The sequence below is a fragment of the Pyrus communis genome, chromosome 11 (assembly GCF_963583255.1).
Source record: "Pyrus communis chromosome 11, drPyrComm1.1, whole genome shotgun sequence".
Classification (NCBI taxonomy): domain Eukaryota; kingdom Viridiplantae; phylum Streptophyta; class Magnoliopsida; order Rosales; family Rosaceae; genus Pyrus; species Pyrus communis.
In genome coordinates this window covers 10,674,197-10,688,330 of record NC_084813.1, presented here as the reverse complement: position 1 = coordinate 10,688,330, position 14,134 = coordinate 10,674,197, and the positions used below count along the sequence as shown (strand labels likewise).

Genomic DNA, 14,134 nt, shown 5'->3' with positions numbered 1-14,134 from the left:
TTTATGATAAAACCCCTTATTTTATATGTTATTAATACATATTTATTTGAAAATATATGGTCGACTTATTATGGTTTTTTTGGAACGAGTTCACCAACGTGCCCTTTTTTTGATCAATAACGTATCATTACGTGCAAGTTTATTTTTATATAGCAATATATTATCAAATCGAAATGTTATAATAAGATTAACTCTTCTTATGTAAGTTGCTGTGATTCGAAAAGGGAAAGACGAGTTAGGCACATAAACACGAGTCCAAAGGAACATATTTCCAATTTAATTTTTAATTTCTTTTCCCTTGGTGAGCTCTGTTTGTGACTCAAGCAAATTCACAAGAACCCCAATTCAAGGCCAATTCCAATTCCACGCCAATTCCGTCACGCCCCTAAAACTCTCACCAATGTACTCATCCAAGTCCGGCCGAGTTGGCGGCGGCGGTGGCGGCGGCTCAGGACGCAGAGCCGGAGCCGCCAAGCTTGGCCGAGCCTCCTTCCCTCCGCCCCTCCGCTCCTCCGCCCAAACCAGCCGCCTTTCCCTAGGAGGCTCCAATCCCAGAGGCCGCAACTCAGGCTCCAATACATCAGCAGCCGCCGCCCCGCCGGCCGTGGAAGAGCAGTTCAGTTTAGTCGCCGGGCGTAACCCACTTGCTTTCTCTGTGATCATTCGTATGGCGCCGGACTTGGTGGAAGAGATCAAGCGCGTCGAAGACCAAGGTGGTGCGCCCCGCATCAAGTTCGGTCCGTCGCCTAATAACTCCCTCGGCAATGTGAGTGTCTTGGGGGTATTTGAACTGGGGATTGCTTAAATTTTGCAAATTTCGTTGGGTTTTGGATTTCGTAGTGTTTGTGATTTGCTTGTGTGCGGCTCTGGGTTGTGTTTCAATTATGCATTGCTCAAGTTTTTCGGTATGGTTTTTCATGAAGAAATTTTGGACTTTGCTTATCTCCTTCAACTTTTCACTAGGTTCTTTATATTTCTCTTAATTTTCAGGGGTATTTTTTCACTTGGGAGTATTGTGGCTTGTTTTTAATTTGAAGTTGTTCCTATATTTTTTTCAACCGTCGGTTTGGTGTTGCTTGTATAGTTGAAATTTTGTTCCTTTCTGGGGCAATTTGTTACTCTTATGCAGAATTATTACTTTGTCCACTAATTTGGTTTCTTTGAAGTTATTCTTTTGGCAAGGTTGATGTTTTCGGAGTTTTTGCTATAGTTTACCTGCCCAGATAATAAAATTTGAGTTCTGTTAAGTCTCTCCATTGGAACATTTGGAAATTTTGTTAATACTAGTTAATCTAGATGCAGAGATTAATCTTAATGTTATCATTGCTTTGAATGGTCCATATTGCTTCAGGTTATTGATCTGGGTGGGAAGGAGTTTACATTTACATGGGACCAGGAAGTTGGTGATCTCTGTGACATTTATGAAGAGCATGAAAGTGGTGAAGGTGGAAATGGTTTGCTGGTTGAATCAGGATTTGCATGGCGCAAAGTTAATGTGCATCGGATCTTAGATGAGTCAACTAAGAACCGTTTTAAACAGTGGTCAGAGGAAGCTGAGCGCAAGAATAAATCCCGCAAGTAAGTAGTCTGATTGTCACTGTGGAGTTCCCTCGCTTTTTCATTATTCAATAGCTATAGGCATATTCTTTCTTCAGTTTCTTTTGCTTTGGCACAATTAAATATTTTTAACTGCATTTGCATTGGCTGCTTCAGGGAGGTTGCAATATAGAACACTATTTTTGGTGGTACTTAGGTGCTAATACTATCTTCAATTGCCATCATTCTTGTGTAGTTCTGGTTGCCCATTAGTTGCATTATTTTTACTAAAATTAATTTGATGCTTTTTATTTCATGACTAGTTTCAAGACTTTTTTTTTAGTACAATTATCAGAAGGTTGAAGTCTGTTGTGTTGCAACCGTCAACTGTGTTATGCCTTTGAGTTGTTCCGACTGTTGTCTTATCCCTTTAATTTGTTTTTTGTTTCTGAAAACAGGGCCATTGTGTTAGAACAATGTACAGAGACGAAGAATCAGTTAAAGCAATATGATACTACAACAGGTAAGGTTTTCAATCTGAGTTTCATATATTTTCATATTTTCAGTATAATACAGTCAATTTCTTACTTGCCTAGAAGTTAGTAGTTTAGTGCGAAGTAGGAAAACACTGAACTTGAAATGTGTAATTAATGTAAAGTTTTCCACTATAGTCTACATTGCCTTATAAGAAAATCAGATTGAACTAGCTAGAAATGCACATGAGGATCGATAAATTTTAGCGCATAGTCTAAATTGAAAAACATTAATGTGTTATATGTCAATGAAAATTTTTAATTGTTTTTTTCTTCTGGTTTTGTTTAAACGGCTGTTGTTCGTATATGTTCAGTTAACTACTGTTTGTTACTTTTTTTATTTTTATTGAAAGATTACAACTAAAACTACTGAACTGTTGGGTTTTTCCACCCCGTGATGAGTTGCCCTAAGTCTATTAGGAATTATAGTCTTAGAAGATTAAATTGTTTACCCAGTTGGAGTTGTTTTCCCAATTGGAGTTGGTTTCTCAATTGGAGAAGGATTCATAACTAGGTTCCAATTAGGATTAGTAATCCTTATTAAAGAACACCTTTATTGTGCAAAACAATAAGTTGTATACCACTCAAGGAGTTTGAATGAGAGAGTAATGTAAGGGCAAAATGTGTGCGAGAGAAAAGAAAAAAGGTAAGAGTGCATTTTTTTGTTCTTGTTCTTGTTCTTTCAGGTTCTCTTCCAAGTCTTAACACTAGAGGGTTGACAAGATTATTCGTTGTACTCATTATTGATATAGTGAAAGTTTGTTGTCGCTGCTCCGAGGATGTAGGCGCATAGCTGAACCACGTAAATTCTTGGTGTTATTTATCTTTGTTTTTTTATGTTTTCCATTTCCGAATTTTTTCTGTTTTTCCCATTCTTAAACGTGATATTCACAACATGAACTACATAACTAATGTATCTGATACCTCATTTGTTTCCAGCTAATCAACCTTGGAGGAATTTCAAACGAAAGAAAGAGCCCCCCTTTAAGAAGCAGAAAGTTGAACCGCCTCAAGGTGAGTGGAGCCTTGTAGAAGCTTTTATTTTCTAACCTTTTTTTCTTTTGGGGTGGTGGTCGGCTGTTTCTTGTGCCTTTTTGCACATGATGCTGTGATTCTCTAGACCCATACCTCTACTACCTAAATGATCCACAATTAGACACTTATCTTGTGCCGCTGTCCATACAAGAAAAACTATTTCGTTGGAACACCATAATATCAAGCTTCTAGGTTTCCTCTTATACTTCCCCAAGCTCATTACAATAAACTTTTACATAAAAGTTCTCTTACAATTGTCCCATCTATTTAACCTTGTCACTATCCCCAGCCAAAGTAATCCTCGTCACTATCCCTCTTCCCTCCTTTTCACTATTTTAAATTCTTTCTTCTTCCAGGCTTACAGCTTTGAAGGTGTTTTATTTGAGTTTAAATTTTTTATTGAATCGTCTATTTATTTAAATTTTCAGCTCCCCCTAAATCTACATTTAAAACTGGAGTGTCATCAACAACTACTGCAAAGGGTAAGTACTCATCATCACCTCTTCAAACTCCACCTGAGCAATCCGGTGCTCTATCATCTCCGTTAAGAACTAGAAATAATTTGAAGAGTCATGCAAGTGCGGAAGATATTATACCCTTTCAAGTGATTAAAAAAGACAAACCTGCTCCAAGCTCTGATAAAGAAATCCAAATCAGGACCAGTATTGCACCACGAGAAACAGTGGGCAAAGGCAATAGTGGAGCTAACGCTACAGATTTGCTGAGTATGTTGATTACTTTGCTCACGGAGAATCCCAAGGGCATGAGAATAAAGGTATGAACTAAAAAATGAGATTTAATATATTTGATAATGGCCTTATGTCTACTGTTAAATCGTCCAATCTTATAAGGTCGTATTATGTTGATATATTTTAGACATGACATTATTCCAAGTGGACAAATTCCACTCTGTAAATGATATATTCCCAAACAGGACATATAACTCATCCCACCACTTCACACAATATGAGTGGAAGAGAGTTCTAGTTAACCTGATGCAGGATATCTAAGGGAACCCCTGGGCTTTGCCATAAAAGCTGCATCATAGATTCATATATCATATATATTTTTATGCAGTCGCTGTTTTTAAGTACCCTAAAACCCAAATTTATCTCAATATATGGAAAATCAGTTTTGCCTAAACAGTTCTGAAACCATCGGATTTTCATAAATTTGACTATGCTCTGCATGCTTATTTCATTCCAAACTATAACTAAAATAGTTTTATTCTTATGACAAACAAGTTATTTCTCAATCCGTTTGAACAATAGAAAACCACTTTAAAATCTTTTTCAAAAGAAAAAAAAAACATAAAAACCACTTTAAAATCTTTTTCAAGAGAAAAAACCAGCATACATCAACAGTGTCGTACAGGAACTATTGTTTTTCATGCATAATAATAGGCAATCATATAATGAAACTAATATCTAAGAGCGAGTGTGAGTGTGAGTTCCCCTACTTTGATTCGAAAAGCATTTTCATCAAAGCACGCGGTAGTTATTCTCCTATTGCCAACTGTGCAGCATGTTAGTTTCCTACAGCATTTGGTACTGTTTTAACAGGGCGTACTAAAAGCTGGTACATTATTTTATATTCATCCCTTGCTTATAAGGTTTGGTGTGATTAAAGTTCTATAGGTCTGATGGTGTTACAGACATTATAAAAGGTAAATGATAGACTAAGTATTGAGCTTAAAGGAATCCTTTGAGTGGAGCATAAGAATGAATGCCAGTTGTTGGGAGGGTGTAAGAGTGCAGCTAGGAGAGACGGAATTTAAAACTTTTTTCTCCAAGCTAAATTATGTTAAATAGAAATGGTGAGGGAAACAATCAAACAACTTTGGATATTGTGATAGTGCATCTGGAATTCTAAAAAATCCAACTCTGTTATAAATTCATACAATGTCTTGGTTTCTACTTCTGGTACTTATCTCTCTGGATCTTGCTTTTTTAATAGGACTTAGAGAAAGCTATTGCAGATTCATATCCCAACTCTATAAAGAAAATTGAGCCCATTATAAAGAAGGTAAGTGATGGAAATCCTAGATGCTATTATTCTAATAACATTAAGTGATATTATATCTTCTCATTCAATTTGGACATCAGATTGCTAATTATCAAGCTCCAGGGAGATACGTCTTGAAATCAGGAGTGGAGTTAGAAAGCTTAAAGAAACCTGTGTCTGAAAGTGGAAGGTAATCTACTTTTTGTCCAAAGGCGTACTCTGTATGATCAAGTCAAATAGTGGCAAACATGTTTTCCTGTTACTCATGCTTTAACTAACGGCTTACTCTGCATGATCAAGTCAATTGGTGGCAAACATGTTGTCCGGTTACTCTGTCTTTTAGCTGGTACGGAATCTTGGTCCTCAGGAAATAGATGACTTGACACAATAATAAGCCAAAATATCTAAGAATATAGAAGGAATAAATATATTCCTGATACACAATAGTATTAAAGTTAATTTGTAGAAATATAGAAGGAAAATGGGCATCCTTTAGGCCGTTCAAATTCTCTTTGAGCATGCATAATATCATTGGAGATGCTTTACGAGTTATCTCCTTGGTTTGTCACACAAAATTTATTTATATCGTGTTGCATGCTAACTCCAATCATTCTGATCTGTATATCTAAGTTTTATGAATCTTTGGTTTTTCTATCTGAATGGTTTTCAATTCTTAATCTGAAAGTTGTAGTTGAGGGTTTTGAATTTTATATCCTTATGCCATCTCTTTTTTTTTTTTCTCTATTTAAGGATTTTAGTGCCTTCAAATTTTGTACAATTTGTTCGACATATACTGATCCCAAACTATTTTACCTAGGATCATTTAGAATATCTCAAAAGTACATGTTTTTTATTTACTTTGATGGCTCAACCTTTACCAATAAAGATCCACGAACTATGGTTTTTGATTATAGTCTGTTGTAGTTGTACTTGTATCTGCTTTTGTAAAAACTTATTAACAGTGGATCGAGCAAGGGTTTTCTACTATATATATTGATGCAAGTTATATCACGGTGTATTATATTTTGATCACTCTTGTTGGTCTCTGTCTGTCATAATGTGCATTTGTTTATTTTCAGTTCTCCCGAGGATAAACTTTGCCAGAAACCTGCTCCTGATGGTAACCGTGAATTGCCTGTTCAAGCACCACACTTTGAGGAGAAAGTTTCTCCTAATGAGTTGGAGGAGCAGGTTCACGAACGATTGGATGCTACAGTAGGTCAGGATTCAAGTGCATTGATTAAAATTGATAACCAACAGCATTCCCCTGATTTTTTTGGTGAAAAAAGGGGCCCCGACGATAATGAAGCACGAGGAGGAAGCTCTAGCGATACTGGGAGTGCCAGTGACAGTGATAGTGACAGCAGTGATACCGGAAGTGACAGTGGAAGTCATAGCAGAAGCAAAAGTTCAGCACGAAATGGGAGTGGAAGTAGTAGTGATAGTGAAAGTGATGCATCTTCTAATAGCAAGGAAGGTTTTGATGAGGATGTGGATATTATGGCAAGTGACGATGAGAAAGAACTGAAGCATAAATTGCAAGGCTCTGAACGAGGGTTTTCTACTTTGCCCGTCCCATGGAGAACTCCTGACGGCAAGCATGTGCAGAGTGGAATTGATGAGAAGCAAGATGATCTTGAAGTTGACGCAGTTGAGATTGAAAAACAGTTGCTTGATGCTGATCAGGTTGCTGAATTGGCTGTAGTTAGTAACTCTAATCGTAATAAAAGTGAACCTCTTGAAGAAACAAAACCCTTTTCACCTGAGCATGGTGAGCTGCAAGGCCGCCAAAGTTTGGTAGACCCTGTGTATGGAGGGGAGAGTTTAGCCAAGGATGACTTCAGGGATGAGCAGTCTGACAGTTCTGAGAGGATATCTAAAGGTACATCCAAACGAGGTTCTGAGATAAAGCACACTGATGAGAAATCTGAACACAATAAAAGATTAAAAACAGAAATATCATGGCAATCTTCTATTTCTGCGGGTAAAGGTGTCCATCTTTCAGAGGCTTCTCACAATTTGTCTCCTGATAGACTTGTTGAAGGCTCTCATAAGGACCCTGTCTCTCAAATGATGGATAGAGATGATAGGGATGGGAATATTGAATCTGGATCAGTCAAGGCGTGCAACCAAGCATTTTCTGGCAGATACACTTCAGAGTTTAAACAATCGAGTCAGCAGTTTTTTTATCATAATTTACAGACAAAGGTTCCTGATTCAGCAGAAAGACCAGATAGATATGCAGAGAGTTTAGGGCACGGCGGGAAGTACTCTGAAAAGAGCTCTCAAATGCATGACAGTTTCCTCTTGCAAAAAGATAAATTTCATAGAGATACTCAAAATGAGGACGGTTATGCTAATGAGAGAAAGGTTCCAAGAAATTCTAAGGAAGGTGGTACCCGAGGCAAACAGTCAGTGCCCTTGGATCCCCACTACCAGAAAGATGGTGATATGGCTGGAAAGATCAAGGGAAGTGCACAAGTTTCCAGCCTGTTATTGGGTTCTTCACCAAAGGATAATAGCAGAAATGGTGCAGCCGCATCCCCTGTCGTTAATGGCAAAGGCAGTATACTCCAAAGAGAGTTTTCAGACTTGGAGTTGGGCGAACTTCGTGAGCCCTTGCCTGAGGAAACAACAGTTAATAAGCAATTTGAGAGAAAAGGTTCTTTTAAGCAGTCAGATGACAAAAAGAGCATTTTAGAGAACCAGGTTTCTGAATTCAGTAAAGTGAAATGTGCAGGAAAGGCAAATTTTGATTTGGGAAGGCCATCCTCTCCAGATTTAAACTCTAAGTTTCCAAGTAATCAGGAAGGCTTGAATAAAAAGAGGAACTACGAAGATCGCATTGAGGATTTAACAAGGTCTCAACAGAGAGCTGTGCAGTCTGAGTCGCAACACCCATCACGAGTAGATCATCCTGATTTGGGGCGTTCGTTTAGCAAAACAGTGGGTCTTAGTAGTAAATCTAGACAGAATGAAGCTGGAGGCAGACAAGCAATTGGTGTGGCTGGACATGGAGAAAGCAATAAGAAAGCAATCCCAAGTGCTCCTCAGCAGCATGACTCAAAACGAGGGCTAGTTTCCCACCCCATACAAGAAAGTAAAAGACATGCATCCAATATAATTGTGGATTCGACTGACGTACGAAAGAAATCAATGGTGGCAGACTGCAATGACACTGATAGAAAAAAGAGGGATTCTTCTTCAGATGAGAATAGTTGTTCCTATTCTAAGTATGAGAAGAATGAGCCCGAGCGCAAGGGACCAATAAATAATCTCTCTCAGTAAGTGAACATATTCAAGCTTTTACAATAGTGAAAACCATCTGACCAGGCTTTGGCCGTGTTGTATTTAATCCTGGTTTTTGACGTCTGAATTACATTATACTTTTTCCTTTTCTTATCTTAGGTACGAAGAGTATGTGCAAGAATATCGTGATAAGTATGATAGCTATTGCTCGTTGAACAAAACCCTAGAGAGTTACAGGTAATTTGAAGATTCCTTTCACTTCTCTGAAGGCAATGCTGTGTCACTTTTTAATACTTGTTTGATTAATTGCTTTGTGTTGATTTTATCCAGAATTGTGTCTCAAAACAATTTATTCCTTCTAATGTAGGAATGCGTTTGAAAAGCTAGGAAAGGACCTTGATTATGCTACTCAAGGCACGGAGAAATATTATAACGTCTTGGGGCAGGTGAAGGAATCATATCGTGGATGTGAAAAGGTATGCTCTGTTCTCGATTCTTATAAAGTCCGTAGATGATTGAACTGTGAAGTAATTCAGCAAGACACCGTCTCACTGTCTTCTTGGTCAGATGTAATAGTTTGATTATGCAATTTCAGTTGTACTTACTTTTGTTTTCATGATTCCCCTTGCCCAGTGTTGTTTTGCATGCCTTCCAATTTGGCTTGAATAAATATACAAGTGAAAATTTTATAGATGAACGCACCTTTTAAGCTTTGAAGTTCGGTCTACCCAGCCCAACAGATAAGCTCAGTAGTGCATGTGTTTGGATTAATCTGTATTTGATGAATAAGGAAAATTTTGGGACAAATACTATAATCATATATAAATAGCTAACATTGTGTTGCTAGTGATGTGGTAACTATTATTTGAAAAAAGAATTTAGATTCTTATACTCTTTTTCATTGTGTTTTGTTTTTCAGGAGTATTAACAACACATAAAATGTTTCAGAATTTTTTTTCTTGATTTTGTTTAATTTTTATTTCTCTAATAACTAATGTTATCTTGTTGAGCTTTTCGGTTTGAGTCAAATAATATCGTCGCTTGCAGAAACATAAGAGGCTGAAAAGAATATTTGTGGTACTTCATGAAGAATTGAAGGTGATTCGTTCTTTCCTCGTCGTAGTTGGAGTTTGTCATAGAAATTATCTACGTTGCACTTATCATTTAAGTTTTAAACTTTTTGTGCGAGTGTTGTGAATATTTTCGTGTCTTCCTGCAGTACATTAAGCAACGGATTAAGGACTTTGCAGTCTCATACATGGAGGACTGAAACCTCGTCTTTCGGGCCCGAGGGTGTGATTAGGAAGCTAGATGTTGAAAACAGCACAACATAGTCCTCTTGCTGAACTCATGTCACGTTGAGAGCGCGTTCGCATTTTTGCCGTGCCCGCGCACCCAGTATACCCGTAAATAGCACTTAACTCGTATGTACATTAGTTTTGTATTCAGGTCAGGCTTTCTGTTCTTGTTTTGCCTGATTAGTTCAGCCTATTCGGTTTATTCGGGCTTCTTGACATTGTGCATCATGCGCATATATTTGTATGAAACCAAGGGAAGGGATGGATTAGTTGTAGGATCCACTCCACATCGAACTTTAACGATCTATTTTTCAAGTTGCACCTCATAGATCATCCTTACAAAATATTAGTCAAATCAGAAATGTTTAAAACATCTAATTGAGTTAAAAGAAATTAACGAATATTTTGTTATAAAAGAAACAATGAAATTTTATCTTGATAATTATATAGGCAAAGGGGTTTGTATTAAATTGAATTTTTGCAACAATGATCTATGAATCGAAACTTACAAAATAGATGTTTCGGATCGTTAAATATCAATTGTGGTGTGGATCCCACACCTAATTCCCATTTTTTGAAAAAAATGGGAATGCTTTTGCATAAAGAGCTTGTATATTTATATCATATCATAACATACAGTGGAACTCAAAGAGTTAATCAAATAAGACTAAATCATTGACACGATCCATGCACATAATTGACAATGTGTACAAGTCTTGTAATGGATCATTTATAATAATTAAGTACGAAACTCACCATCTATGTGATTGTTGAATTTCACTTTACCGTGCTTATCTAAACTTCGGGACTCTTACTTATAGTGTGATTACAGTGCAATTTTTGGTTCATGAAATGAAACAACCATGTAGTCACATGTAGAACAAAGAATTATGCCATCACCGAAAATTGTCAAGTTGAAGAGAAAGCCTTCTTAATAATACAAGGAAAATGGGTGTCTAAAGAAAATGAAAAATAGGTGCTTGAGAGAAAAATAAATTCATAAAAAGTAAAAGAAGGGTATACTTGGAAGTTTAGTAAATTACTAGAAATATGGCCCGCGCGTTGCTGCGGGATTAGTAACCATATGAAAAGAAAAAAAAACATATTTCAAAGCTATAAGAGATTATTAAAGAAGGTTCATGTGTATTTACATTGAAAGATGTTTGAGCTTTTTGAAAGAATTTTTACATGAAGAGCAGAAATTGGATGAATGAAACTCTTGGAATCCCTCGAACCATTCTATGAATAGCATGACCTGTGAGTGATTGATAGTGCAACAAAAATTACTAAAAGAGAGTGTAAGAGTATTATATATGAAACTATATTATTGAAACCACTTTATGGAAAGTTTTAGTGCTAAGATATACTCGGTTGTAGTTTCAAAACTAATAAAAGAATGCAAGACAGAACATATACAGAAAAAAGTAAATACTATTTAGTTTGCAAGATATGAACGATTCAGCTTGCAGAAAATATGGGGAGTGACTGAGAAAAGGGAGCACTAAATTAACTGTTTTTCCTTTCCTTCCCTTTGCTCGCTGCATAAACAGTAGAGTAGCTCTAGTTTTTCAGTTTTTTTCATGCCATTCTTCATGCCAAGTCAAGATCAACAACTAAATTTATAACATGCATGTAAATAATACCAGGAAAATTTCCACTTCATTATACATGCATATTATTTTCTTAGTTCATATATGAATTTGACATTATCTCTTTCAAAACCAGCAACCAAAATCACTTCTCAAAGAGATTATAAATAGAAGAGAGTGGAAGCTTACCTTACCCAAAGCCAATTTCGAGTAGTAGTGCGGTGCTACACTCTCCATTTTCTTATTTTTAGACCCAACAATCTCTGCGGTTAAATGTCAGAGTTGGGTTCCATTGGTCTTTCAAAATATCCAGACAAATTGCTCCATTTTGACCGCTAATATTAGGGTGCCTTCAACATATGAGATACGTACACACAAAAAAACATTATTAGTGATCCCGATGAATATCGTTTCTCTGAGTATTCCAATTCAGCAGTCCCTAGAATCTTACACAGTGGCACCAGGCTGTTTCTCCTACTTTACAAACTGCTTTTTTTTCTCTTTAAAGCACATTCAGCTGATAAATATATTCTTCACAAAAATTATGCAATACAAATGTACATTAAGTGCTAATAATTTTTATAAAAAGGCTAGTTACATTTCTTCACAACTTGAGTGATCTCTCAAATAAATGATGGATGAGATTATAGTTTTCACTTTCACATTTACATTTGCCCACAATTTAAGTGTTATATTTAAACTCCAAATGATGCATAGGTTATCATGCAGTTACATCACCACCTTTTATAGCTTTATATATGGATACTTGACCCTCATTAGTCTTATATACTCCCCTCGTGGCAATGAGACTTTTTGATGAGCGCATTAGACAGAAGGGCAAGCTTTGAGTATTCAAAAGTTTTTCAATTTCTCAGTTTGCTCTAGACCTCATGATATGCTGATAATAGTTAAAGATGAATGAACAAAATAAAAAAGATGGGTTACAACCAAAGGACAACTGAAATAGAGAAACGAAGAACGAAAACCATAAATGGAACCCAAACACAAAGAGAGTGAGAGAGTTAAACCCAAAAGCTTAACCCAATCTCATTTGCATACCATTTGACCATATTAAGAAAAATATGAAATTTACACCCCCATTTGACCATATTAAGGATAGAGGGCACTCAGACGTTGCAGTAGTAGTATTCTTTGGTATGCTTTTCCTCAAAATTGCCATTAAAAAACCTATAAAGCATAAAAATTTAGAAACAGAAAAGAAACGGTTCGAAATTACCATTAGAAACACACAATGAACATAGGGAAACCAAATCGAATTATTATGCCCTTTATTTCCCAACTTCATCAAAACAACCAAGAAGTATAATTCAGCAAGGTTAATTTCTCACTTTCTTTAATGAAAATGAATTCTACTTCTTCCCATCTATTTGTTCTTCGTTTTTATGGGCTTTTGTGTGCTGCTTTTGAAGCGCTTTATGCTCAAGGTAAATAATTGCAGTTTTTTTCTTTGAGCCTTTTCTCCAACAAAAACAAAATTCCAAAAAACGAAGAGCAACATGTGCTGAAACGAAAAACAGAAGCAAATCACCCAAAATTACAACGGATCATTTTATATTTTCTAGATAAATCACATTCCCTATTATCATGTATCATAAATATTCAAATTTATACCATCCTAATTCCACATAAGACAATACACAAACCTTCAGAGAGATATCAGCGGATGGTCAAAAGTTAGGTTTCGTGTTGCAGCAACGACTCCAGCTGCTGTTCATAGATCACTGCAAGAAAACACAAAAGTTTTATATTGCTACACTACATGTATTGAATCAATTCCAAAAGGGTATTTACAGTAAAAAAGAAGCTCTATATACTTGGGTTTCAAACAAAAAAAAAAAGAAGAAGCTCTATATACCTTTTCTTGGAATGTCAGCCCCATACTTATTCGCTTAAGCGTTAATGATAGGAGCATATTCATGCGACTTAATTAGCTTGTTCTCGTGCATTTATGTTGTGTTTACTTAAGTTATTTTAGTGTTTAAGGCTACTTTTGTGTATTTTCAGATTATAAGGCTAAAGTGTGCAAGAAGATGCAAATTGGAGTCTTTTGGAGCGAAAGAGGAATGAATGAGTTGAAGATTTGAAGAAACGACGAATTCCTACTCCAACGATGAATTCTTACCAAAACGAGGAATCCTACTCAAACAAGGTTTCCTATTTGATATAGGAAAGTTAACCCTAAGTTTCCCGTTTCGGTAACCTTTCCTAAACTTAAACGTCCGTATTTTCTAGCCACTTTGTAGGCCTTGTATACACTTTAGTACACAAGACCAAGGCCCTAGCCCAATTTCTAAACCCTAGCCGCACCTTTATATTTTTGATTTAATTTCCTAAGTTTGCAAGCCTTTGATTTAGTTTTAATAAGTTAGGGTTTTAATTTTTCTAAACCATATATAAACTTAACCTTGCCGCACCCTAGTTTGGTTCCCATTCATTCTATTATTTTTCACACACAAAACCTTGCAGCCACCATCCCATTATTCACTCCCAAAAGCCGAACTCCCATGCAGAAAACAAAAACCTAATTCCCTTAAAAAAAGCCGTGGCCCCCATTTAATTATTCACCCGAATTCACATTGATTCGGCAGCCACATTCTCTCCAATTATCTTAATTGCCACAGCCATTCATTTAATTCTCAATCAGCCATTCACCCTAGGATTCTCCCAAAAAACCGTCACCCCCACATTGACCTAATTTTCCCTTGTGCCGCAGCCACCATAAGCCAATCTCCCATTTTTTTCTTCTCTGCCGTGGCCCCCCCCATCAGCCATTGACCATAAAAAATGATTCTATTATTCACCCTAATTTAGGCAGCCACCATACTCCGGATTCTAATGAGCCATTGTCCCATTCATTCAACCTAGCCGT

The 14,134-nt window shown here is 36.6% G+C and overlaps 1 protein-coding gene and 1 long non-coding RNA gene across 4 annotated transcripts; one reads left to right on the top strand and one right to left on the bottom strand.

Annotated features, from left to right (window-relative positions):
• The first annotated feature begins 217 nt into the window (after positions 1-217).
• LOC137707699 (uncharacterized) lies at positions 218-10,609 on the top strand. The gene is made up of 12 exons (XM_068446605.1): positions 218-766; positions 1,352-1,578; positions 1,995-2,059; positions 3,009-3,083; positions 3,533-3,879; positions 5,061-5,129; positions 5,210-5,298; positions 6,188-8,392; positions 8,517-8,594; positions 8,725-8,833; positions 9,405-9,455; positions 9,577-10,609. Exons 1-12 carry the CDS (start codon positions 401-403, stop codon positions 9,625-9,627), a joined length of 3,732 nt encoding a protein of 1,243 aa, XP_068302706.1. The 5' UTR covers positions 218-400; the 3' UTR covers positions 9,628-10,609.
• Positions 10,610-10,749: 140 nt separating this feature from the next.
• On the bottom strand, positions 10,750-13,165 carry LOC137707700 (uncharacterized). Of its 3 annotated transcripts, XR_011064723.1 has the most exons (4): positions 13,121-13,165; positions 12,909-12,986; positions 11,434-12,432; positions 10,750-10,910 (listed from the first exon to the last, which is right to left on the bottom strand). It is a non-coding gene; the product is annotated as an uncharacterized lncRNA (long non-coding RNA). The 3 variants fall into 3 exon arrangements; XR_011064722.1 differs by having other exon boundaries at positions 11,434-12,986; XR_011064724.1 differs by having other exon boundaries at positions 11,439-12,986.
• Between the last annotated feature and the right edge of the window lie 969 nt (positions 13,166-14,134).

What these genes read in the sequence shown, in the direction of transcription:
- LOC137707699 (XM_068446605.1), top strand. Translation starts at nt 401, where the DNA reads ATGTACTCATCCAAGTCCGGCCGAGTTGGCGGCGGCGGTGGCGGCGGC. An exon ending in CTAATAACTCCCTCGGCAAT is followed by an intron (nt 767 to 1,351) that starts GTGAGTGTCTTG and finishes ATATTGCTTCAG; the next exon opens with GTTATTGATCTGGGTGGGAA. An exon ending in CATATCGTGGATGTGAAAAG is followed by an intron (nt 8,834 to 9,404) that starts GTATGCTCTGTT and finishes CGTCGCTTGCAG; the next exon opens with AAACATAAGAGGCTGAAAAG.